Below are 27,956 nucleotides of genomic sequence, written 5' to 3' on the forward strand. Positions count from 1 at the left end.
GCAATCACTCTCCCCCTAAATGTAACAAATGCAAGTTATAAAAACTGAAACCAGACATGGCCTTGGACAGATAGACATGCACCAGCATGACTATGAGTGGTCAGGACGACAAATAGGCCTTTGAGGGCACAAAAGCAGAAATAAGGATCAAATATTAAAAAAAAAAATTTAAATCAAAACAAAAACAAAAGCCCTTGAGTAGTATGAGTTCCAGAAAAGCCCAGAACTAGAAGAAATCCAGAGGAGCGAAGAGCTAAGCCCTGTCAAGGTGCTTCCATCTGTCAGAATCGTACATTCCAAAGTAGCAGAAATCTACGGTCCAAAAACTTCCTGTTACTTCCAGCCTCGGCGAGGCAAGCTCAGACAGCATCAGGCTCAGCCCATGTGAGATGCCTCCTCCCAATCACAGACCACTGCTCCTGGTCCAGGAGGCTCAAAGAATTGGTGCTGGGTAGAAAAGCACCTCAGGCCAGAACAGCTTGCAGAGTGGGCCGGCACAGCACAAGGAGGAGGAGAAGGAAGAGAGGGCAAGGTAAGTAGACTGATCTCACTCTGCTGGGAAGCCAACTGCACGCTCATTGGTTGGGTTGCCTTCCTGGGAGGCGAGCTGGGGTCTGAAAGGGCAAGGGGAAAACGATAATTTCCCCATGAATAGATCTGTCATTTTTTATAATAAGACTACTATAACAACTTTGTTCTCTTTTACTTTAAATGGTACAAATTGCTTTCTTAAATCATTTGATATTGTTCAGTTCTCAGAACTGAGGTTAAAATTCTGGGAGTATTATTCACCTACCCTGATTTCAACCTCCAATTTCCTGACGGAAAGACCAAGACAAATCCAAGAACCCTGGGAAAAATTTTATCTCCTGATTAAAATTTCAGACAGACCCCTGTGGACCCCAATTTCCTGGTAAAGTCAGAGAACCAAAAAGAAAATTTGAGGAGGAGCACCTGGGTAGCTCAGTGGGTTAAAGCCTCTGCTTTCAGCTCAGGTCATGATCTCAGGGTCCTGAGATCGAGCCGCGCATCGGGCTCTCTGCTAGGCAGGGAGACTGCTTCCTCCTCTCTCTCTGCCTGCCTCTCTGCCTACTTGTGATCTCTCTCTCTCCTCTCTCTCTTTCTGTCAAATAAATAAATAAGTAAATCTTAAAAAAAGAAAAAAAGAAAGAAAGAAAATTTAAGGAAATGGGCCATGTTCTTTCTTAATAATGTAGTAGGGAGAAACTTCCCTGGTAGTCTTGTCAGAAATCATTTGATCCGGCCTATTCAGAATGGGATTTGTAAGGCAATTTACTCATGTTTCTTCTCTGCAAACAGTTCTGCTTAGCAAATGTGTCAGTTGAAATAAGTCAACAAATTAGCTTTATCTATGCAATGTTATTTTTACATAATTTATTTTTACTCTTCACCAATTAGTTGATCTACAGGATCCACAGGTCCTAAATATATTTTTTGTTCTAACAACATTTCTACATGTAATATGAATTAAATTTCAAATAATGCTAGTATTATTTTATGTAAGTTTAAAACCCCACTTGTAATTAGTTTGAAAGATTTTGAACACATTTTGAATTTCATTAATTTCAATGTCTTTTTTAAATTAAAGACAAAGTTAGTTGACTGTTTCTTGATATATATATGTATTTTTATATATTTAAATAGTTTTCAAATCTTGTAAAGAAATGGTTTTCCTTTTGATTAGCTCTTCTCAACAAGGAGAAAGTTTTCTCATTTTGCTTTTTACTGCAACAGTCTTTTTTCCTTTCAGCTACAATAGGCTTAAAAATCAACTCACTTACTTTTTTTTTTTTAATTACCTGGGAAGAATAAAGACTTGTAAATCCAAAGGGGAATTTACATACCATTTAGTTAAGAAAAACAAATGAAATCTCAGAATTTCTTTTTGACCTCTCCTGCTTTGCATTCTTGCTAAGAGCAAACACTGATAAGCTCATGCATGCTGCCCACACCCCTGATGTTCCCTAACTGGGGCAAAGACCAAATTCATGAAGAGGTGCTCTAATCTTACCTCCTAGGAGTCTCCATAGCATTCTTGCCCTGGGGTTTGGCTCCCGCTGGCATGGCCCATACTTAGGGTCCTCACTTGGCTGAGAATGCCTGAGCCATTGCTTCCATCTTAGTCCTGACTTCAGGTGATTGAATGACTCTAAGGTCAGCGTGACAAGCATCAGGAGTCCAGAGGAGTGCTATCCAATAGAACTCTGTGATGATGGAAATTCTATAAGACAGTCAATAACTACATGTGGCTGCTGAGCACTTAAAATGGGGCTAGTACAACTAAAGAATTGAATTTCAATTTTATTTAATTGAGCTAGTTTGAATGAAGATAGCTACATGGGGCTTCCAGTTACCATATTAGTGAGAACAGGTTTAGAGCTTTAATGGAAGAAAAACCAATGGATGTTGTGATCCCTACGTGTCATGGCCATGGGAATGAGCACCTCTTTTCATCATTCCCAGGGACTCATCCTACCCTAAACTTAAGCAGACCAGCAATTGTTCTGATCTAAAATCCCCACACCCATCTTTCTTCTCCCCTCTAAGTCATACAACTGTCTACTCTTGTCCTGGGTTTCAAGGTCAGGGGTGAGGCAACAGCACAGCGTGTTTCTTATTTCTTCCTCTCCTATTTCTCTATTTCTTTTTCTTTTGTTAATCCAAATTTCTCTAGCGTGAGCTAGAGGTTAAGGTGTGGTTTGCGTGTTCTTTGGTCCAACAAGCTTGAGTGAGGAAAAGAGGTAATGAACTTGAAAAAATGATCTCATGCTTGGTGGGAGAGTCTCACTTCTTTTTCTTCTACTTTGAAAGTAGTTTATTTAGTGAGCAATGGTTTTTAGACTTATTCAATGTGTCTGGAAACATCAACATTATGGATATGAGTAATTTTTATAAGAAAACAAACTGAAAGGGCACAAGAAAAAAAAGAAAACTCTAGCCTTTTCAAACGTTTGCATTCCTTAGAGCAAAGGCGCTTCTGGGACATTGAGCAATTTAGTATATCATCATGGTGCCAGGCCACTGGGCATTTTTCCACAGGGTGGGGCTCACAGAGGCTATTCTTGAATGTGGAAAACATTTTAAGGCAAGCCACATACTTTCAGTCAGGGGTGATAACATTTTTGAAGTGGACAGTCGCTACTTGGCTCTCTGTCCTCTACCAATCCCACCTTTTAAAATTCTCCTTACCCCATTTGCTTTTTTGCTATCCCTTCCAAGTTAAAAAAGAAACCTAATACCTCTGTGGGAAGTGCTACTTTGGAATAACATGGGAAAGTTTCCATAGACTCCATATTTGAAAGAGACGATACATTCTGGAGGCTACAAGGGAAGGTAGGAGGGAAAGCACATCATATTGTCAAGACTCAGTCTCTACCCACAAAAGACAGACCCAAGACCCAAGATCATGAGTTAGGTTAGTCCACTGAGACTCTACACTCCTTGAGTCTCTTTCTCCCTCATGTGTCTTTGCTCTCCCTTTGGAAATATAAGGAAGGGTTTTGATAAAATCATTCACAACGAGGAATTGACATTGATGACTCATAAGACTCACCGTGCCTCTTTTATATGGATGTGCATTCCAATCAGGAGCAAAGGAATGATTCTCTTGTGGATTTCAGAAAATAGGGTACAGAGTGAGGAAGACTGAATGGAGGGCAAAGACAGAAGGCTCTCTCCTTGCCAGCTTTGTTTATATGGCTCCCTTCATGGCTTAATCTATAAAAGAGCAGGGTAGGGCATGGGACTGTCTCTCAACTTTAAAGAAACATAAAGGGAGGTGGTGTCTACCTAAAAAAAGAAGAATGATTAGTGACAAACTCAATAAAAGTCTGTTAAGAGTCAGGAGATCAGGACTTGAATCTTGACTCTGCAAACAACACATCTGTGATCTTGAGCAAGTCACTTCCCCTCCAGGAGCCTCAGTTTCCTCATTTGCACAATGAGAGGACTGACTACAAAGCCTCTACATCTTTAGCCAAATGAAGAGACAATTGTTTTAAGGAAATGGCTCACGTGGTTGCAGGGCCTCACAAGCCCGAAATCTGTAGGGCTGCAAATTCAGGAAAGTAGTTGATACCGCAATCTTGAGTCTGAAATCTGCAGACGAGCTTTCTGTTCTGCAGTTTGGGGGCAGAACTCCTTCTTCCTCCGGAAATCAGTCTTTGCTCTTAAAACCCTCAACTGACTGGAAGAGGCCCATCCATGTTGTGGAGATTAATTGGCTTTCCTCAAAGCCTATTGATTTAGATGTCAATCACATCTGTTAAAATATCTTCACAGCTGTGTCTAGACTGGTATTTGACCAAACAGCTGGGCACTGTATCCCAGTCAAGGCCTTAGAGAACACCCTGGTTTATATTCTGTAGGTAGACTGGTGTCATCTGTTTCTCTTTTTGTTCTCTCTTTGGGCCTGTCCTCTCTGGTAAGGGCAATACATTCGTAATATCTCTCTCTCTCTCTCTCTCTTTTAACAGCCATCGGTGTGAAAATTTGTCAAAACTTTTCTTGCTTTTAACTTAAATAAATTCATTAGTCTGCCCTGGTGCACAGGCATCCAGAACCTTCAAAGAACTCTTAACGATGAGCCAGGCCTGGTGGTTTTCTTTCCTAGAAGTCACATTGCTTCTGCTCCAAGTATGCCAAGAACCCCTTCCCAGATGCTCCTCCAGCTATCTATTAAGGAAGTTGCCTGTTTTCCAGGAAACTTCCCTAGAAGTGTTCCATACACTTTCCTAGAAGTGTTCAACACAGGTCATTTGGACACAGAAACAATGTAATATCATCGTTCACATTTTGACCACAGTTTTCCAACGTCACCCCCTGGGAACAGCCTGCTAGCTCAGTACTTTTCCCACATCTTTCGTTCCTGTTAGTTCTAGAAGTTTGGTTGGTAGCCACTCTGGGGCTTACCATGAGGCTCAGGAATTCAGAGTTGATGAGGGAAAGCTCTCCACTCTTGCTTCAGCCAAATTTTGATCTGCTTTTATATATTAGCATCTCATATTAAAATCACATGTCTTTTGAAATGTGGCCCTGTGTTTTAAAACAAAATTAAATCACTAGTTTTAGGTGTTTTCCCCATTCAAGTCTGTTGGCTTAGTCTATCTACTTCAAGAAATTGAGGCAAAGGTAAGGAAAATGAATATTGGTTGGGTAACTAATACTGTGTTAGTATTCACCTATATTCTCACTGAATTTTCACAGTAAACTTTTGAGTTAGTTATTGGGATACCCATTTCGAGATGAAGCTCAACAAGATTTAAAAACTACCTGAGCTCACAAAACTGCTAAGCAGCAGGAATGTCTGGGTGGCTCAGTGGGTTAAATATCTGCCTTCAGCTCAGGTCATGATCCCAGGGTCCTGGGATCGAGTCCTGCATCAGGCTCCTTGCTCAGTGGGGAGCCTTCTCTTCCCTGCTTATGTGCTTGCTCTCTCTCTCTCTCTCTCTGCCAGAAAAATAAAATCTTTAAAAAACAAAAACTGCCAAGTAGCAGAGCAGAGATTCAAACCCAGGTCTGTCCAAAGCCCCTGCTCTTCCCACTTCACTGAACTTTCTAACCTGTTCTGCAATAGAGGGCTCGGCAAACAAGTCACTCATATATTCATTCATTCATTCATTCATTCAAATACACATTCTAAAATCTACTTCATTGGCCTTTTGTTTAGCAAAATTATTTACTGAGTGCCTATTATGTGTCAAGCACTGTGCCACCTTGGACCTAGAAAAACGAATGAAACAGGGTCCCAACATCTCCTCCTGCTTCGAGACTCTTGCAATAAGGTGCAGGGAACCCTTGTACATTGATACCAGGAGAAAATAATGCATAAGGGGAGTGGAACAGAGTATTCCCTAAGTAAATTCTGAAGCCCATGCACAGCAGAGAATCTTGGGTGTCAGCTGGACATCACCTCACAGCCCAGAGCAGAGGCACTAGAGCTAGCCAAAGGCCCAGGGAGGGAGCCCAGTGTCTGGGTGTTAACTGTTCAAGAATGTGGATGGAATGCAGAGAGGTTCCCTCCCATACAGACATGCTGCTTGGTACCTGACTCTGGCCACACCCCAAGCACAACTGGGGAGCTTTTCTCTTATCCCAAAGAGATGATTCCCTGCCCCACCCCATTAATCCTTCCATGGAAAATAAGAAGAAGCACACATGGGTAAAGCCTATAGATCCCTACAGCAGAGCACACCCTATGCAGAGGACAGAGGGAAGGTAGAGGGACTTCTTCCCCTCAACCTGGAAGATGTTACCCCTGGCTATGTCCTTGTGTCACTGGTACATAAAGCAAAGCCATAGCCCAATTTCCTGCCCTACCTAAATATGCCCCTGGTTATTAACCATAATTTCTTGGGTTTATAAACAAAGAGTATTTGCCAAACCTTCCCCCATCTTTTACCTCAGCGATCACAAAGACCCTGTCAAACACACTGTGTTCTACCCATTTTATAAATGAGGAAGTAGACGGTGAGTGGCATTGCCCAGGAGTATACAGAAAGGCTGCGCAAGAGTGGGGTTGGAAGCATGGCATTCTGATACTACGTCCAGGGTCCTCACAGAGCACAGCCACCAGGCCACAGCATGAGCCATGAGAAGCCTACACTAGGTTTCCTAACCGCCATCTCTCCTGACATTTGTGACTGTTTGGCAGATGCAAGAAATATTTTAGGTCCTCCAGACACTGACCTAGAATAAAATATAGGTGACCAAGGAGAGGTTAAGAAATGTCTACTCTCGGGGCGCCTGAGTGGCTCAGTGGGTTAAAGCCTCTGCCTTCAGCTCAGGTCATGATCCCAGAGTCCTGGGATTGAGCCCCATATCGGGCTCTCTGCTCAGCAGGGAGCCTGCTTCCCCCCTTTCACTCTGCCTGCCTCTCTCCCTACTTGTGATCTCTCTCTGTCAAGTAAATAAACAAAATCTTAAAAAAAAAAAAAAAAGAAAAGAAATGTCTATTCTCACATTAATCTGCACATGTGCACCTTTCCTTCCAAGAATTTCAGTCCCTAGGAGTGGGTGAGAGAAATGCAGGTTTGGGGTACATATGAACAAATTTTCTGGAAAAACATGCGAGTGCAGAATCAGATTTGGGGAAAATGTAGAAATACAAGTCCAGTGCCAAGGAGCCTAGGAGACAAGAACCTGGAGAAGTGAGTGAAGAGAGGCCCAATGATTCTGACCTTGGCAAAGGCAGATCATCTGAGCAGCAAAACGGACCTGTTCTCTCTGCTCGAGTGTTGGCAAGGAAATGAGCCAGGTGTTGCTTTTAAGATTAGCTCTATGACAGGTCTTTACACACTGTGCAGTGTGTAAGGAAATGATCCGAAGCTGGGCAGACCTGGGTTTGAATCTCAGCTAAGATTGATTATCTATCTATCTATCTATCTATTTATTTATTTATTTATTTGAGAGAGATACAGAGAGGGATAGCTAGAGAGAGGGAGGGTGCACATAAGTGGGGAGAGAGGGCAAAGGGAGGGGAGACGTAGACTCCCCACTGAGCAGGGAGCACAACATGAGGCTCGATCGTGGGACCCTGGGATCATGACCTGAGCCAGAGACAGACTTAACTGACTGAGCCACCCAGGTGCCCCTGAATCTGAGCTTTTGCATTTTCTGGCAATGTGCCCTTAGGCAAAGTAAGCATTCTCTCAAGCCTCCCTTTCTTCATCTGCGAAGTGGCAAGAAAACGGATTCTCCCCTAGATGTTCCAGGAGGATGGCTGTGCTGACCGCTTGATTTTAACCCAGTGAGACTCCCTCACACTCTGACCTCCACTTCAGATGTTACATTTGTGTTGTGTTAAGCCACTAAGTTTGTGGTAACTTGTTACAACAGCTAGGAAATCAGTACAGATTTCGGCAAAACAACAACAACAAAAACAATCTCTTGGATTTGTTGAGAGATGAATATAAACGCCTAGCTGAGGGGGTCATAAGCACTCATGAAATGACAGCTTTCAACATCGTTTTGTTATTTTGGAAGACGGGAGTGAATTCCTAAGTTATGTGCCACTGATCTCCTGAGGCCTGAAGGAGAGGAGAATGCACGGGGCAAAAGGAGAAAATTCTAGCTGTCATTGACTAGAGCAGGTCATGCCCATCACCATATCCCTGCCCTTCCTTAAGTCAGCCCGCAGTCAGGCTGCCACCCCAGCACTTTGTACGGCACGCCCGGCTAGATTTCCTCCCTTCATTCTTCTTTTTGCTCAAAGCAACCCCTCATCTACCTCCTCTTTCTTTCCTCCCACTCTTGTCTGCATGGTTCCCCCCAGTCCTGACGGACAACCCTCCCACAGAGTATTCCTTTGTCTCTTTCCCCTTTATAAAACTCGGTGAGGTTGGTCATCTTTGGAAAAGTGTGTTATGAGGCTCAGTGAGACACCGGGACCAAATACCATGTTCAGAGTCCCTTCAACTCCTTTCTGGACCAATAAAGCCCCTCTTTGGTGGGCCTGCCTCCCCTTTTCCTTAAATCCCTAGTCCTGTCTCCCCACTTATTCGACCGCATACAGTCATTTTTGCTTGAATCCACGTTGCTGCAATCTCACTTTAAATTCCTTAAACAACAAATTGCTTTCTTTCTTTTAAACCCAACGAATCAACACAAACAAGCTGCTACCCAGCAAATGGGTGCCTAATCCGTACTGGTCAAAATGGCACTGCCCTTGGCTTCTCCGGGGTTTTGCCCTTTACTCTCTATACTTGCGTTGTCTGAACTTTTGCCTTTCGCCGTCTATTTATTTTTGTCTCTAGATGGTAACTCAACTGGTCGGGAGAAATGTCTGTGCATACCAGTCAAGAACTTTTTGGTTTTTTTTAAGATTTTATTTATTTATTTGACAGAGAGAGAGAGATCACAAGTAGGCAGAGAGGCAGGCAGAGAGAGGGGGAAACAGGCTCACCGCTGAGCAGAGAGTCTGATGTGGGGCTCAATCCCAGGACCTTGGGATCATGACCTGAGCTAAAGGCAGAGGTTTAACCCACTGAGCCTCCCAGGCGCCCCCCAGTCAGGAACTTTACAGTTCCTGTAAAGTTACTGGTCTGGTCACAGGAGAAAAGATCTCCCTTGGTGGAGTTTATGCATTAACCCCTTCATGGCGCTGAGGCTCAGCTCAATCTGGCCTGTGACAGTTACTGCAAACATTGCAGGAAAGAATGAATGCCATTTCTAAGCAGAAACTACACAGTAAGATCTTGTAACAATGGCCTGGTTTCTTTTAGTCACTCAGCAAACATTGATGGAAGACCTACAATGTTCCTAATTCTGGGCGCAAAACACTCATGGATTTTAATTCTTTCCTTTCCCACAGCTACCCAGGCAAACGAGTAAGGGAAAATAGGGAAGTTGAGATGATGTAGAAGGCTGTTAATGCTTAGAATGTAACAATGAAGTTAAATTTTAGCAAGGGCTGAGTCAAGCGGAAGGCTTGCCTTCCATTGATTCCCGATACAAACTGGGATGTTAGCCAAACTGCCTCAGGTATTACCTCATGGTCACCTTGCTCTTCTGGGTCTCTGCTCCCTGACTTTTCCTTTCCCTGGAATGTCGGTGAGCCCCACCTTCCTCCCACACTGCCCTACATCTCTAGTCTACTTATCAAAACCATACACATTCTGCAAGGCTTACATCTTCCCTATTCAGAACTGCCGCAGTACTTAAGGTCTCAATAGATGTAGTAAAGTTATTTAGGAAATATTTTAGCTTCCCTACTAGAGCATAAAATCCCAGACTACCGCAATCTACCTTAGCGACCTTTGATTTAGTATATGAATGCAGGAAGTAATTAGTTGCTTAGATCAATACCACAGTAAGAAATCTGGATGGCTTTTCTGAAGGTATTTTAAGTACAAAAGCTAAAATAATTGACCCAAACACTTACCCTCAAGTACCTTCCAAGACTCCTCAAGGAGAGAGAGGCCCACTTACTTTTAGTACCATACAAAGCACTACACCTCGTAAATAATTTCTGGGAGCCAGTGTGGGCTTGTGGATGAGCTTGGGCTCCAGAGACACTCAGACCAAGGTCTCCAGCCTAGTTCTTCCACTTACTGGTTGCATGACCCCACGGATCTTAAGTACCTAAATTAAAGCTTCAGTGTCCTCACCTGCAGAATGAGGCTCCTCACCTTTTTTTCTTTTTCTACCTCATTGGGCTGTGAGTGTGTGTGTGAGAAGCACGGAGGAGAGCAGCACATGGAAGGATCTATACGCCAGCCCTTCTTCTCCCACTCCCTGCCTGGTGCAACAGGGTACTTTTTATTTTTACTTACTTATTTTTTTTCCAAGTTTTAATTTAAATTCAAGTTAGTTAACGTATAGTGTAGTATTGGTTTCAGGAGCAGAATTTAGTGAATCTTCATTTACATATAACACACAGTGCTCATCTCAGCAAGTGCCCCCCTTAATGCCCATCACCCATTTAGCCCATCCCTCACCCTCACCAACAACCCTCACTTTGTTCTCTATAGTTAAGAGTCTCTTATGGTTTGCCTCCCTATCTGTTTTTGTCTTATTTTATTTTCCCTTTCCTTCTTCTATGCTCCTCTGTTTTGTTTCTTAAATTCCACATCTCAGTGAGACCATTTAATTGTCTTTCTCTGATTGACTTATTTCACTTAGCATAATACCCTCTAGGTCCCTCCACATCAGTGCAAATGGCAAGATTTCATTTATTTTTGATGGGTGAGTAATATTCTGGGGTGTGTATGTGTGTGTGTGTGTGTGTGTGTGTGTAAATAAATATGTATTTAGATACCACATACCACATTTTCCTTATCCATTCATCAGTCAATGGATATCTGGGCTCTTTCCGTAGTTTGGCTCTTGTTGACATGCTGCTGTAAACATCAGCGTGCAGGTGCCCCTTCAAATCTGTATTTTTGTATCCTTTGGGTAAATAAGCAGGATACTTTTTAAATCGCCAACTATTTTTGAAAGTAAAAAATATTCTGATAATAATGGTTTTTAACAGCTGCCTGTAGTCCATATGGGCCCTATCTGCCAACTCTGGCCATGGGTTTGCCTTTTGGGTTTAGGTTCGCTGTGACCAAGAACAGGAAGAGCCATGCCAGGACCACTGCCCAGTCTTCCCACATCTGCCCTTGCCGTTGAGCAGGACCTCAGTTCATCACACAGACGTGTGCAATCTGTGTATTCCACACCTTAAAGGACAACTGAAAGTCACCGATCAGACTCCAGCAAGCTTTCCTTTTTTTTACTTCTCAGTAAAATTACGGTAAAAAAAAAAAAAATTGCAACGATTCCCGAACTTAGTAACCAAATTTCCTCCCTTGCTAAATGATTGCCTGACTTTGTTTTGAACGCTTCGAATGCGAGAAGCTGATCCGCAGTGGTGTGAGGTAGGCATGTCGGGGAACGAGCGTCACTTGTCACCTGGTCCTACTCAGTTGTATTCTTCTCCACTGTGTCTCCAGCTTGTGCCAAATCCTGACAATGGCGAAAGATGACTCCACTGTTCGTTGCTTCCAGGGCCTGCTGATTTTTGGAAATGTGATTGTTGGTGTAAGTATTTTTCAGGAAACACTGTTCCTTCTGTAATCACAGTTTTTGGATTAATCAAAAGTGAGAGTTTAAAGGAAAATAATGATCTGATTACTGGCTTCCTCTCTCTTTTCTTGATTCCAGGAAATGTGTTAGTAAAATATGTTAGCTAGAACTTACAGAAATAATCATACGTAACTATGTAATATGTTGAGAGATCATGGTTTAAAAAAAAAAAAAAAGGTTATTTCCCTCCCAACTTCCAAATACAGAAATCTGAAAGAAGCCACGTCCACCATGGTCAGTGTCCAAACATTCCCACCACATGCACACTTTGGTGTTCCTTTCCTACTTCACCTTGGTTTGATTTCCACAGAACTGTTCTGTTAAGGCTGTTGGGGACAGATGTTTGCATTTATATGTCCTTACCATGCAGAGGTCAGTACCAGGATGTGACAGTGGCTCAGAGTCCTGGCCGTGTGGGCTTGGTGTACTGACAAAGCACTCGAGAGTCAGGATCACTGGCTCTAAGCCAGCCCTGCCTCCATCTCCACAGGACTTTGGACAAGTCATCGACTTTCAAGGCCAAGAGCCCTCATCTATAAAAGGCAGGGTGTGGGAAAGATAACCACCAAGGTTCCTTGGATCTCTGGCACTGATGAGTACGACCAGGACTAGTTTCAATATTACAATTCAGGAATTTGAGGGAAGGGCAGTGGAAGAGGGGCTCTGAAGTTATCTCCATACAAGAAGATATTGTTGAGTGGTTCATGCCCCAAGGACTCTAGATGGTCTAAAATTGCCTGGGTCTTTTCCCAAATAGCAATTAGACAGAGGGACATATGGGAGGAAACATGCAAGTTATTAATAGGATGGAAGGATGTTTGATTTCCTCGTAATGCATTTAAGTCCGTGGCTTTGCGCCTACGCAGGGACAGAGTGAGTCTCTCTCATAACCCTCTCCCCACACTTCTGCACCCCTTTCCCAATGCTGCTCTCCTGACCACCGGCCTGATAGAACACCCTTTGCCCCCCAGATGTGCGGCATCGCCCTGACCGCAGAGTGCATCTTCTTCGTATCTGACCAGCACAGCCTCTACCCACTGCTTGAAGCCACCGACAACGATGACATCTACGGGGCAGCCTGGATTGGCATGTTTGTCGGCATCTGCCTCTTCTGTCTGTCCGTTCTAGGCATTGTAGGCATCATGAAATCCAACAGGAAAATTCTTCTGGCGGTGAGGCCTTAAAACTCTCTACAGTTGCCTCCTGGATTGATTTTGATGGACTGTTTTTTCTTCCCTGAGACAGTGACTTGGCTTGTGGGGGAGGTAAGAGCAGAGAGAGCCAGGTGAGGGGTGAAAAGGAGGTCAAGATTTGCCCTGCAGTGAAGCTTATCCATGTGGGGGGCAAGGATGTCCTCCACTCGTGCAAGTCCAGAAGATTCCAGTACAGAGAACACACAGGGGAGCAACCTGGAGGTGACCCTGTTGAGTAATTTCCAAATCTGCTTCTCTACCTGGTGTTGGCATGCCTCCAGCAGGTACAGCCAGGAGCTACCTAGGCCAAGGGAAAGACAGACTGAGAACATGATCATTAGATTTTTTTCTCTTGACAATAAGTAGTCTAAAGTATGATTTTAATATTAATCAGTCATTGACATTTTAGGATATAAAATACAAAATAAGCATGAATTTTTAAGAGAAAGCATGAGCTTTTTCAGACATTTTTGAGCTCAAAGATGATGATTTTGTATAATGACCTGCATTTCCCATATTTTGCATTCACTCTACTTTTCAGGGACTCTAGAAAACCTTGATGCACAGCACTATAGAGTACAACTTCAGCTTCTAACCCTGTGCCCCACAGACAGGCTTCTGCCCTGAGCCACAGACAGCCAGGTCATGCCTTGCTTTGTAGATGGAAGCAAATGTGCAACCAACAGAACTAAGAAACCTTGGTATTGGGTCTAGACCTCTATTCTCTGCCCCCATGCTCAGGACAATGGTTTCTCACACTGTGATGGGGTCCCACACCCACTCCCCACCCTGAAATAACTCTCCTATCCAAATGTCGCAGGACCTGAGTTACATCTTTACGAAACAAGCCCAGCAACCTAAGATGCTTGTTGGTTTACTTTTCCTGTGATCTAAACTTGTCCTGGCACCCAGGGAATGCAGAACATTTACATTCTCTGATTCCTTTAGCATGAGTTATTTCCAGGGCAAAAGCAGCCACTTTTTCAGGCATGGGAAAGAATGAAGGAAAATGAAGAGGAGGGGCAGGTGTCTCCAGAGACAAGTTTCACCTGCATCCTGGTCTCACTTTGGGCCAGCCTTGTATGCCTGACACAGCCGAGAGAGAACATTCTTCACTGTGCTCTGCAAAGAGAAGGAGCAAGGCACCTTCCCAGGGGCTGATGGAGAAAACTCCTGTACCCGGAGGCTCCTTTCTGGAGTATCTCTGAGGGGTTTCCGAGCCTCTTTAAGAAGAATCATCAAAGCTCTCTCTCTCAATCTCTCTCTCTTCTTTCCTCTTTTAAGGATTTTATTTTTAAGTAATTTCTACACCCAATGTGGGTCTCAAACTCATAACCCCGAGATCAAAAGTCACATGCTCTAGGGACTGAGCCAGCCAGGTGCCCCCCATCATGAAAGCTCCCGACAAAAAACAAGTAGCAAATGTTATGAGGCCTCTGATTAATCAAAGGCCATAATCTTTCTGGGACTAGCAGCTGAGTCATTAGGGCAGCCCAGAGTCCTGCTCAGAGAGCCGTCTCTGCCCAGGGAGAGAGCACAGTTTTCCTTGCCCTCCCCCACGTACACAGACAGCAGCGCCCCTTCCCTGGGAGAACCCAGGGACCCGACGCGAATACGCAAGGCTGAGGAAAGCAAAGACAGACCCTTGCAAAGAGTTCCCATCCCAGATTCAGAGACAACTTGCTGTTGAGATATTTTCCAGTCATAAATAGAGGCAGAGTGGTGGGGAGGCATCGTGCGAAAGTGTGTGTGCGCATGTGCGAGTGTGGACACACAGACACACGACGGCAACACACAGCGGGGTGTGCTCTGCTCGCCTGCCCCATACCTGCGAACCTGGGGGCTGAGGGACGAGAGCCGGCGCAGCCTGCGTACCGGGAGCCTCCCGCCCCTTTCTGGGGAGATTGGATGCTTGGCAGGAGGGACGCTGGATGTTAAACACGATCCAGTCCATCTTTTCTGACCTCTGTACTTCTAAAGTTTCAGTAAACCATAAAGAAAATTTCTCTCACTGAGAGGGAATTTATGAAGCTCTATAGAGGGTCTGATCCACCAAGACGGTCTTGCCGGCCACCAAACAATCACGCGCGTGCGCACATCAGTGCCTTCGCTTGCGTGTTTTTCTCAAATAGCAATGTAGAAAAGATATTTCTCACTGGGCTGAGAAAGCTCTGTATTCAATAGTCATTTGTTCTCTGGGCATAAGGAGGGAATTGAACGCATTAGCACCTGGTACCAAGTCTTGCTCCAAACAGCTGATCCATGAGGGTTTGCTGAATAATTTCATTAATGATTGGATGGCTTGACTTAGATGAATATGCTGAAAGATATAACAATTATTTTTTAAAATTCTCTCTTTGGAAATAAATGTAATTCTTTTTTTCCCCCCACTTGTTTCCCTTCCAGTATTTCATTCTGATGTTTATAGTATATGGCTTTGAAGTGGCGTCTTGTATCACAGCAGCAACACAACGAGACTTTGTGAGTACAATCACAAAAAGCACAGAGTGGAAATGATCATGGGAGTCGTCATTGTCATAACAATATAATAGCTGACATGTATTAAGCCCTTACTCTGTACCAGGTATGCTAACATGTGCATTAATATTAAATATACAAGTTTCCTTAATCCTCATAATTACTCCATGAAATAGGTATTATCACAATGGTCACTTTATAGATAAAGAAATGAGACTTGAAAAGGCGAGGTAACTTGTCCAAGATTACATGGCTGGTAAGTGAAAGAGGAGAATCCTGAGTCCAGGCAGAGCAACTCCCTGGGCCCAAGCTTGTACTGCTATGCTCTTCCCACTCTGCGGTGGCCATCGGCTCTTCCATAGGATAATCAACAGTCCACCACATCTAAGACTTCCTTGTTTTCTTGTTTTCTCTCCTTTTCTCCACTTCCAAGCCTAGGCCACTGTAAAATGCCTGCCCACCCTGGTCTCACTGGGATTTGTTTGAACATGGGAAGAAGGGAAAAGGAAAACTTCTCCCTTCATGGGGACTTCAGCCATCCAGAGCCTCACACCCATCCCACCCTTTCTTGGGGCCTCTACAGACAGTTTTAATCCGGGAGATAATGATCAGTGCCCCCTAGCAACAGGCAAGGCACATCACTTTGCTTCCTTGTTGGATGAGCGTGCTAACTCTCCTTTTGTTGTCTCCTCCCACCATAGTTCACACCCAACCTCTTCCTGAAGCAGATGCTAGAGAGGTACCAAAACAATAGCCCTCCAAACAATGATGACCAATGGAAAAATAATGGAGTCACCAAGACCTGGGACAGACTCATGCTCCAGGTAATGCCTGCAGCCTTCGGGAGATATTATTCTGTACCTCAACCAGTATCCAGGAGTGAAGGTATGGATGTCAGTGAAGTCAAAGAATGGGGAACACAGCCTCTAGGGTGGTTTCATTCAAAAAGAGATTGGACTGGGGCCCCTGCGTGGTTCAGTGGGTTAAGCATCTGACTCTTGATTTCAGCTCGGGTCATGATCTCAGGGTTGTGAGATAGAGACCTGTGTTGGGCTGGGCATGGAGCCTGCTTCAGATTCTCTCTCTCCCTCTCCCTATGCCTCTCCCTTGCTGCTCACATGGACTCTCTCTTCTCTCAAAAAAAAAAAAAAAAAAAAAAAGGAAAAAGGAAAAGAAAAAGAGACTGGACATAGGCGAGTTCATTCATTCTCATTCATTCTTCTTATCTATTCCTCTTGTGTGCACATCACTCAGTGGGACCCCTAGATCTGTATTTTATTTTCGAGCCATGATGTTGATTAACTTCCATTTAGGGATAATGACACCGTTAAGAAATTTAGATAAATCACACGCACTGTCTCTTAGAACTCAAGCATCATTTACACTGGAAGAACAAGTTTGCTTCCTCCACATCACAGTGAACTCAAGGGGCAATTATTGCCTATTTTGCTTATTTAGTACCAATGGGCTAGTCCTGCCAAGGACCATGTGCTATGACCTGACTTGATTGTCCACTTTTCTGTCACTGGCCATCATACCTTATATACGAGTTTACCTTAAATATCATCAAAAATCCAAGTCTTTCAGAATATCCATTGTTACCCCTGAATTGTCTTATGTATATGAATATCTATCCCTAACTAAACCCTAATCTGACCAAACTCTCATACTGTCCCTGCCTCCCCTTCCCCTCTACTGGCTCACAGTGCATCATCAGCAAACTCCCTTATAGCCTCTGCTCCCTCTTTGATGTCTCTTTACCCCCTATTCTCTATCACTTCCTTCATTTATCTGAATATTCTCATTCCAATAATTCTTTTTAGCCCGTTAGGACCTCCAATTCATTGCCACTTTTTTATTTTCTACCTACTCGTCTGACTATAGGTCATGTACTTTTCCCACTCCGTTAGCAAGAGCTATAAGCTCTTCAAATAAAAATGTAAACGCCCACACATCTGAAAAATCTTCTTACCAACTTCTAAAAACCCAGTCTGAACTTAACCATTTTCCCTCCAAAAGACTCAGATCAAAATACAAGAAAAGTATTTCCCTTGCCAGGGTATTTTCAGTGGCAAAATAGAATCTGCTTTAAAGACAGCTGATTCGGAGCACCTGGGTGGCTCAGGGGGTTAAGCATCTGTGTTTGGCTTAGGTCAAGATCCCAAGGTCCCAGGATTGAGCCCCGTGTTGGGCTCCCTCCTTGGCAGGGAGTCTGCTTCTCCCTCGGCCCCTCACTCTGCTGTGCTCGCACTCTCTCTCTCTCTCTCTCAAATAAGTAAATAAAATTTAAAAAGAAGTAAAGACAGCTGATTTGCCATCAGATTTGTTTGAAAGTAATTCATTCTGAAAGTTGAGAGGGGCCTGTAATTTTAATTTCTTCCCTTGAAACGTTTTAGCAGAATTTCTACTAAGGAAGGAAAGTGATACGAAGAATGTTTTATCCTCTGTCCTCAACTCTATTGAGTGTGAGGATGTTAGCTATGTGTTCTGTTCCTTGATCTTCCTCTCCTATGTAAAGGCAGAGCTATATGCCACCAGGTTTGGGCTATTTTTTTCCAGTGTATTTTCTCCCGTTATAAATGTAATACACAATTGCTCTAGAATACATTAAAAGTACAGAAATGTAAAACAACAGGAATTACTCATTACTTCTTTACCACTAAAGATTTTAATTTTCTGACTCTCAATTTGCTTATGTGTCATATGAGAATAATCATACCTCCCTCACATTGCTGTATCAAGATATTAGTATTAATAATTAATAATTAGTATTGATTATTAATATCAATTAACATTGATTAAGTAATTAATTAGTGTTAATGATTGACCCTTAATAAGTAAGGGCTTACTATGGGACACTGTACTAGAGGCACTGTACTAGACAGGTCGGGCACATTAGCTAATTTCATCCTCACAGGAACTCTGAGGACCGTGGATTGTGAAGGACACAAAGTCATGTTTTACAGTGAAGGAAAGTGAGGCGTAGGAGGGAGCTGAACTTATCAGAGGCTTCAGAGTTCATTAGCGGCTAGTGGAGTAACAAATGGTGAAGTATTTTGTAAGTTTTAACATGTAGGTTATCAATACCCTCCGCTCTCATTGGGGGAATTCTAGGAAATGCAAGATATGGTACATTTTCCATATCTTCTTTCTCTGTAAAATCTCAGTTGCTACATTGATGGCGTAGCAAGCAGCATGAAGAGAATTTTGCATCTCTGCTCTGCTGACAGGACCACTGCTGTGGTGTCAATGGCCCGTCAGACTGGCAGAGATACACGTCTGCCTTCCGGACTGCGAATCATGATGCCGACTATCCCTGGCCTCGTCAATGCTGTGTGATGAACAGTCTGAAAGAACCTCTCAACGTGGAGGCCTGCAAGCTAGGAGTGCCCGGGTACTATCACAAGGAGGTGAGTCCCTTCTGCCCACCACCTGCCAGAAGGTTTTCTGCTCTTTAGGAGGGAAAGACTGGTGAACTATAGTCCTAACGTCTCATGAAGAATTCCGCATCATTTTGCCCTACACCTCACGTCAACTATTTCCTTCTCTGTCAGTAAAATGCAAATGCTAATCTAGGGCTGTTCTGGGAAAGTCAACATTTCTTTTTTTAATTTTTATTATTTTTTAAGATCTTATTTATTTATTTGACAGAGATCACAAGTAGGCAGAGAGACAGAGGGGGAAGCAGGCTCCCCGCCGAGCAGAGAGCCCGATTCTGGGCTCGATCCCAGGACCTCGGGATCATGACCTGAGCCGAAAGCAGAGGCTTTAACCCACTGAGCCACCCAGGCGCCCCGAAAATCTACATTTTAATAACAGAACAGGAGAATGGTGATAGCAAAGTCCAACTTTGTTTAAATGCAAACTGTTTGTACAATAGAATATAGACTTGGTACTTCAAAAACTATTTTCACTACGCAAAGATTGGTTCTCTTTTTGCAAAAATGTAAATTGGGGGTGCTGGGTAGCTCAGTGGGTCAAAGCCTCTGCCTTCAGCTCAGGTCATGATCCCAGGGTCCTGGGATTGTGCCCCGCACCGGGCTCTCTGCTTGGCGGGAAGCCTGCTTCCTCCTCTCTCTCTGCCTACTTGTGATCTCTGTCTGTCAAATAAATAAATAAAATCTTTAAAAAAAAAAAAAAGTAAGTTGGAAGGGGTGTATACAAAAAGAATGTTTTGCTAGTGCCAGAGCAGTGGCAATTGGTGATGGTAAATGCAATAATGATATAACCACCCTCATTATTCTGTGGTGATATAGGATGGTCTTAATAGAATATTAAGTTAATGATTTGGGTAGAAGGCAGTTTACATACAGATGGTTTTTAAGAAGGTATTTCCAGCCTGATGGAAATGATAAAACGAACCTGAAAACTAACACTTGTTGAGTACTTACAAAACCAGATACCGTTCCAAGTGCCATATGTGTATTAACTCATTTAAGGCTCAAAGGTAGGGGTCAATATGATTCTTATTTTACGGATGAGGAACTAAGACACAGAGGTATAAGAAGCACCTTGCCCAAGGTCACTCAGCTAGTCAATGGTTGAGTCAGGATTCAAACCCAAGCAGTCTGGCTCAGGAGCCCAGACTGTAAGCCAAGAAAAAACTTGGAAATATTCCCAAAAAGCCTGAGGAGAATTCTCCTATACTTGGAATCAGCCTCCGAAATGCCTCTACTGCTTTGCGAGTTACCACTTTAAGGGAATCTGGCTGTGTGTCAGTTAATTAAATATTGAGAAATGTCAGACTCCTTAGTCTGAGAGTAAATACTACAAAGGGCACGTTCAGAATGAAGGACACTAAACAGCTGATCGTCATGCTGCACCTCGGAGGGTGCGGGGACTAGGATCGGTTGCTTTTATCCAGAAAAGAACATGGGTGTGATGCAGATTATTTTGCAGAGTCCCTCAAAGCCACCCTTTTTAGCTTTTCAGCAACTGTTGCTGTATCAGTTACATTCAGACTGCTGTAGCAATTAACTGTGCTCCTTATTATCACAATATGCAGTATAATGATCACTCTCAAGAGAAATAAAGGCTTTCAGTATTTCAACCTTGGCACAGGCCCACACAAACGTATCTTGATTGGATTGGATTGTGTATAGAGTGTATCATCTCTGTGAAAGGGCAGGAAAGGGTATTTGTCGTGAAATAATCAGCTGATCTCCCTCAGACATGTAATGTTCTGGTAGGGAGGAAAGTCCCCATGAGTTTTGACAATGCTTCCCACCTCCTCCCATAGGGTTCCTTGGTCTCACCTGTGCTTAACATTTCTACTTCCTCTCCCCACTAGCTGCACAACTACAAACTTACCATCACGCAGCCCTACTCTCCTGCCAAAGTCCTGCACCTGAAATTCTTCTCTCTGTTCCTGGCTCCCTGTGCTCCTACTCTCTCAATCTCACTCATTCTTCAGTCTCTCTTTCTGCCTCTCCCTCTCCCAGTCCCCCAGATTTCCACACACCACCGTTCTTTCTGAGTCATAGGTCCTGCTACTTCTCCTATAGCAATCCCTTTCCACCAAATGAAATATGGCCCAGTTCTTCCTATATTTGACTTCTGTTATTGCAGCCCTGAGCCATATTGTATTTGCTCACAAATCTTTTCTGCTCACTATCTTTTCTGAGTCTCCCTGAGGACCGTGCGTTACTCAATTCTACATCTTCAGTACATCTCATACTGCCTGGCCCAGAGCAGGCACTGAGAACTGTTTGGCGGGTGGGTGGTGGAAGAGGGGAATGACTCTCTTTTTCACATCCATATTGTAGTTTTCGAAATCTACATTGCATAAATGAAGGCTAACAAAATTAGGGATGTCCTCATAGGTGTGGGGAAAATAGAAACTAACCAGGAATTCACACAGCATGTCAGACGCAGATACATGTGTTCTTACTCATGGTCCACCTGCCCCAGAAATACTGTGTGCAAAATCTGATCACTGTACCTCAGGAACATTATCACAGAACTGAGGAAGATCAAGGAAACCAGCACAATGATAAGAGAAAAAACAAAAAACAAAAAACACACACTCTGAGCAGGAACTAAATTAGAAGAGGTGAAAAAACTGGGGCTTTTGTCTGTGAGTTCTAAGAACAATGCCCATGTCTGTCTTGTCACTGCTGAATGCCCAGCCCAGTGCCTGGCACCCGACTTAAGTGGTTTCTATGGGTACCTGTTAGGACAAACGACCCCCTCCAAGGATTGTTAGGAGGATCAGTGAGTAATGGATATAGGAGTGTTCATGAACTATTGTGTCACAAATGATACTGTTGTAATCATTACTTCATGTCGGGCTCCATTCATTTTATCCACATTATTAGGTGCCTACTTTGTGCCAGGCACTTGTGCTGGGTCCTAGAGATTCAGCCACGAGCACAAAAAATCCCTGCCTCGTACTTGCACTGTAGCATGGGTGAGAGACACCAAACAAGTTACCAAACTAATACATGACAAATTCCTGGTAGTGATAAATGCCATGAGCAGAAGTAAAGCAGGGTGATTGTATATGGAATGACAGGAGAGTGTTTTTCCCTATGGTGGTCAAGAGAAGCTTTGTTGGGGGATACTTGCACAGAGTTCTGAATTAAATGGGGGAAATGAGACACTTAAAGAAGATTGAGGAAGAGAGTTCTAAGCAAAGGAGACAGCGGGTGCAAAGGCCCTGAAGTGGGAGCATTCTTAGCTTTTTATAAGAACATCAAGGACATCAGTGTGGCAAGGCCAGAATGAGTGAAGGAAGAGCTGAAGACTGGGATGCTTTAGATTTTGTAGGGCTGGAATCTGTATGGAAGAATACCCTCCTTAGGAAAAACAATTAAAAATATGCATACAGGGGCGCCTGGGTGGCTCAGTGGGTTAAAGCCTCTGCTCAAGTCATGATCCCAGGATCCTGGGATCGAGCCCCGCATCAGGCTCTCTGCTCAGCAGGGAGCCTGCTTCTCCCTCTCTCTCTGCCTGCCTCTCTGCCTACTTGTGATCTGTGTCTGTCAAATAAATAAATAAAATCTTTAAAAAAAATATGCATACAAAATTAGGTACAGGGACTTGAAATGGTCTTGTAAGTAAGCAGCCCTGAAGCTTAAGCTCGTTAGCTTTACAGGGAAACAGCCTCTGGAAGAGGACACTGGGCTCATAGAGAGGGGCAGAGCCACGTCAGACAGGCCCGGTAGGCCATTGTGAGGACTCAGAATTTCATTTTAAGGGTGGTAGAGAGCCATTTCTTTTGAGCAGGGATTTGAAGTGATCTGATTAATGTTTTACAAGCATCCCTCTGGCACTGTATAAAGATAAGTAGGGTGCCAACAGTGGACTCAAGCCCCAAAGAGACCAGTGAAGAGGCTGTTGTAGTAATTCTGGAGAGAGACCATAGTGGACCAAGGCGGGGGCCGGAAGTAATGAGTGTTTGGATTTGAGATGTATTTTTAAAGTAGACCCAAAAGGTTTTGCTTAAGTATTTGATGTTGGATAAGAGAAGAACAACAGTTAAAGATAATTCCAGATTTTTTTACTTGAATGAGTAGGTGAATGGAGATGCCTGTAACATAGATAGAGAAGAGTAAATGGGAGAGAAATAAAGGCTTAGCAAAGTCAGGGGGCATAAGTGGGTTAACAAGGGCCTGGAACAGGGTCAGAAAGATGGAACCTCACGTGGTCATCTATAGCCTCGGGGTAGGGGCTAAACTTCAAGGTCAGCCTTTTGAGGACATTTCCCTCTGGACCTCAGTGGCCCATGGAACCCCCTGGCTGCTGCATTCACTAGACTTCTCCCAGAGCTTTAGCACAGGTCACTCAGAGGGCAGCTCTAACGTCATGCGTGTGTTTTATTCCAGCACTTTGCATGGTGACTGGAACAGAGCCTGCCACGTATAAAAACTCATTGGATTATGGCATGCATGAATGAATGATTTGATTAATACAAAATGAATCGTTGGCACACATACCTTGGCTTCTCAAAGTCTCACTAGAATCCAATAAAGATATGCTGAAATATGATAGCAAATGAGAATTTAGACAGCATCAAACAGGGTTTCCTTTAATGGTTTAAAAAAAAAAAAACCTTTGATATTTATAGATCAGAAGCACTTTCATTTAAGAACAAACAAATCAAAGGTACCTCTGCCCTCAAAAAAATAAAAAACCACCAAAAAATTCTGTAGGGAGAGAATAAGTACTCAAATTTTATTACGAATACTTCATATTGTACTTTATGCTACAATTTTTTAAAAAAGAGAACACATTGCCCATGTATTCAATATGAAAAAACATCAGTCTAAAATAGCAGCACCTTTGTTTGAGTGATAAAGACACAAAATAATGTGATCTAGAGTAGTTGTTGAACAGGACTATTTCTGTTCCCTCAGCAAAGCCCTATTGATACCCGCTGTCCAAGGGGATGTGGAAATAGCCTGGGTATGTTAAACTAGACTTTGGGATAGTCTTGATCCAAGTAGAAATCTGCCTTCCCACCCATCCCTTACATCTTTTTCTCTGGTTCTTCTCTCACCCACGTGGAACGCTGTGCTCCTCCAGGGGTGCTATGAACTCATCTCTGGACCCATGAACCGACATGCCTGGGGGGTTGCCTGGTTTGGATTTGCCATTCTCTGCTGGACTGTGAGTATTTCCCTGCACTTGATAAGGAGAGAACTTGAGAAGGCCCTGGTTAACCCATCCACGCTAGACAGTCTGGAAACAAAACCTCAGACCTGAGGGCGAGGCAGGAAGCTGCTGGCACCAGGCAAGGACTGTGGATTCCGTGGGCAGGTGGGGCATTTATATCCCCTCCACGGGAAGGGATATGCCCTACTAGCCAGATCTACTAGCTAATGGGGGAGCACTTGATTGCCTCCAGCTCTCTGGATCTCATTAATTCATTAATTTATTATACCGAAATACCACTTCCTGGGGAAGCTTCTAGAAAAGAAAATATACCTGGGCCCCGGTCTCTGAGATTCTGATTCATTGGATCCAGGGGCAGGACCCAAGCATTTAAAAAACCTTTTCTTTCCATATAACTCTAATTTGCTGTCAGGATTAAGAGCTGTTACATTTGGGAAGCAGGTCTAAACTTTTGATTTCAGAACCCCTTTACACTCTCAAAAATTACTGAGGACTCTCATAAGCTTTTATTTATGGGGGCTATATCTATTTATATTTACCCTAATGGATATTAACCCAGAATTTTAAAAAAACTTATTAATTCATTTAAAATAACAATAATAAACTAATTACATGTTAACATTAACAATGTATTTTTATGGGAAAAGTGACTATTTTCCAAAACAAAAAACAGAAAAGTAGCACTGTTTTACATTTCTAAAAAGTATCTTCAGTGTCTGGTTTTAACAGAAGACAGCTGGGTCCTTTTATTTGCTTCTTTACTTAATCTGTTATAGTAAATTGCTTAGGCTGAAGGATTTGAAGAAAATCCACCCTCACGCTGATAGGTAGCTGAAAAAAAAAAAGGGAATGCTTTGATAACCTTATCTAAAAGTAACTGTGAATAATCTTCTTTGGTACTACACAAAACTTGACAACTAGCAGGTTCTTAAGCGTTAGTTGTGATGTGGAATCTAAAACTATGTCAACAAACTTTTCAGACTCTATTATATTAAAATACATTTACATCAGTTTGTCTTACAATTTACATAAATCATTCACCCATTCATGATTCCATAACATCATGCATTGGTCATTTGGGAAAATATTGGTTCACTGCGTTATGCTGATCTTCCAAATATTGGCTGAAGTCTTTATGAGATACCAGGAAATCTGTTGCCACATTGGAAAGGACCTTTATCATGAGGATGCTATCAACCCATCATGATAGAAACAAGTTGCCTGATTTTTGCTTGAGCACCCAAATTTATCACTGGCAAGAAATACTGTCAGTTGTTTTCCTCGAAGAGACAGACTCACTTCATAAATTTTTGAGAAAATGTCTGCCAAACATTCAATCTGAATAACTGTAGCTTGTCTATTAGTCATTTTTTTTTCAAGTAAAAATCACGTTTCATGAAAAAAATGGCTAGTTCAGGGGCTCTGGGTGGCTCACTCATTAAGCGTCTGCCTTCAGCTCAGGTCATGATCCCAAGATCCTGGTATGGAGCCCCATGTCAATGGACTCCCTACTCAGCAGGGTGTCTGCGTCTCCCTCTCCCTCTGCCCCTCCTCTCCCCCCTTCCCAGCTTGGAGCTCTCTCTCTAATAAATAAATAAAATATTTTTTTAAAAAAGGCTAGTTCAGTACAGTCAAGCAATCACACAAGTGCCTTTCCTTAAGACAACCATTAGATTTCACTATGCAACAAAACTGCTTTATGCATACTTTCCATTGCAAGAATATTAAAAAGATATATATTCAGGGGCGCCTCGGTGGCTTAGTTCATTAAGTGCCCAACTCTTCATTTCCACTCAGGTCATGTGATCTCAGAGTCTTGATATCGAGCCCCCCATGGTGGGCTCCCCCTGTCTTCTTCCACTCTCCCCTCCCCGCCGCTCTACTCCAGCGCAGGAGCACACATGCACTATCTCTCAAATAAATTAAAAGAAGATTTTATTTATTTATTTGAGAGAAGAACAAAAGAGAACAAGGTGGGAGAGGGGCAGAGGGAGAAGCGGACTCCCTTCTGAACAGGGAGCCTGACATGGGGCTCGATCCCAGGATCCAGGATCATGACCTGAGCCAAAGGTAGACGCTTTACTGACTGAGCCACCCAGGCACCCCAATAAATAAATCTTTCAAAAAAAAAGATGAATATTCAAAGGTAAACATTTAATAAAATTAGTATTTCTTATTGCTTCATCAAAAACAATCTCAAAATTCTAAACTTCTAGATCACTTAAACTGCCTTTTTTCTCACTGCAAGTACGTAGCTGTGAAGAATACACTGACCACTGACACAGTTTAGTGCCTCTACTTCGAATCCTAAGACGCCAGCAGTTTTACCTGCCCCTGCTTTTGCACCGTCAGTACAAATGTGGAAAACAGTGAAAAGGGCAAATAAAGTCTTAACATTATTATGCAAATGGCCTTGACATCAGGCGCACCCACGAGGGTCCCTTGGGTGTTTGTGCACCACAGTTTAGGAAATGCTGGGTTTGGCATGAGAAGCTGAGTGAGGCAGGAAGGAAAAGTGAGCTCCTTTGAGAGGTCTTCTGTGGTCCCTCACCCACCCTCAGGAAGTCCCATGGCGCCCCACTCCGCACACACGCGGCCATGTCTCCATCACTCTGATACGACATATTTGTCTGCTAAAAACCCGGGATCCAGCTGCCCTCTGTATTCCCAGGGCCTAGCTGAGCACAAGCAGGTGCTTGATAGTTTGTTGAGTGAATGGAAAATGGTAACACGTTTCTATGACTTGAATGGTAACAACTTCTGTGAAGTTTCTCTTCCTGCCATGCTAGCAGGAACTGTGGGATACTGTTTAAAGGTTCTAAAGGATTTTAGCACTCCAGACCAGCTGAAACTCTTGACATTTCCACAAGCATCAAGTGCACTCTGAATCTATTAAGTCCCCCTGAAATTCAAAAGAGGGAAGCAAAAGGAACTAAATGTATTGAAGACCTCTATGGACAAGGCATCATGTCTGATACTTTCAGCACTAAATCCCCCCAACAGGAGCTAGGTAGGGAGCCAGTCTCCTTACCCTCTCTGTGCCTTGGTCTCTTTGTAGGATTCTGGAAGCATTCAAGGGAGTTGTATGTGTAGCCTTCAGAACAGTGCCTGATGTACAGTAAGTTGTCAATAAACATCAAGCATTCGTGGTAATAGTATTTCTTCCTCATTCCGTCATTTAACTCTGGGGCAGGTGAAGAATATTATCGTTACTTTTCAGATGCAGGGAGGGAGTGTCAGAGCTGCAACAGAACCCAGATATTCTAACCTTCCTCACCTGAGGCAGAAACCTTGAGTTCTGTGTTTCTTCAGGGACAGCCATTCCAGGTCACAAGCATTTTTGGGGAAATAGGGGGTTCTTGGGAGAAGAGGTCCAGTACTAGAAAGCAAGCAAATTGTATCTTCAAATGGTACATACAAGAAATAGGAATCCACCCGAAGTTCATTAGCTCTGATGGGAAGAAGAAAGAATTTGCCCGAGGGGCTAGTTCAGCACAGACATGAGGGGAGCAGCCCTAGCAGACAGGAAGTCTAGGGCACCTTGGTGCAGGGAAGTGGGGAACAGAGAAGCTATCTCTGAGCAGCAGGATAGTTACCTCTGCCCCTTGAGGTTTCTTAAGGCGAGATTACTCTTAAAAATTCAGGATCATCTAGGCGTGAGTGAACCTAACATCCTTTCCCCACCCAAGTATGAGTCATTTCTAAAACAATTCCTTATTTTATTTTTCCTTTGTATTCTAGTTTTGGGTTCTCCTGGGTACCATGTTCTACTGGAGCAGAATTGAATATTAAGAACAAAGCGTCACCACCACACCACCTTCCTCCAGTTACTCTGGGCCCAGTGCTTCAAGCGAGCTCTCCTGGTAGAGCCCACGTCTGTGCCCCGTGGGGGCCCTGTGCCTCTTACTCGAACTGCGGAGGTAGAGGTGTACCCCTGGGCTTGCAGCCTCTCAAAATTCTCACTAGGGTTTTCAGTCTGGTCTAGAGTACTGCAACATTTTTTATAGCCATTTTTATAGCCAGTAGGAAAGGGAGACTTTGGAAAGTCAATAACTACTTCTTCCATCCTTGCCTATTTTT

At 43.3% G+C, this 27,956-nt stretch overlaps 1 protein-coding gene across 1 annotated transcript; it reads left to right on the forward strand.

The window, feature by feature from the left end:
• Positions 1–362: 362 nt before the first annotated feature.
• UPK1B (uroplakin 1B) lies at positions 363–27,880 on the forward strand. Its single transcript, XM_032852285.1, has 8 exons — positions 363–532; positions 11,457–11,544; positions 12,561–12,761; positions 15,189–15,263; positions 15,962–16,084; positions 18,491–18,670; positions 23,787–23,870; positions 27,618–27,880. The coding sequence occupies exons 2-8, from the start codon at positions 11,476–11,478 to the stop codon at positions 27,666–27,668; spliced, it is 783 nt and encodes a 260-aa protein (XP_032708176.1). The 5' UTR covers positions 363–532; positions 11,457–11,475; the 3' UTR covers positions 27,669–27,880.
• The last annotated feature ends 76 nt before the right edge of the window (positions 27,881–27,956 follow it).

The sequence above is a fragment of the Lontra canadensis genome, unplaced genomic scaffold, assembly GCF_010015895.1.
Source record: "Lontra canadensis isolate GAN:19392208 unplaced genomic scaffold, GSC_riverotter_1.0 scaffold6, whole genome shotgun sequence".
NCBI classification, from domain to species: domain Eukaryota; kingdom Metazoa; phylum Chordata; class Mammalia; order Carnivora; family Mustelidae; genus Lontra; species Lontra canadensis.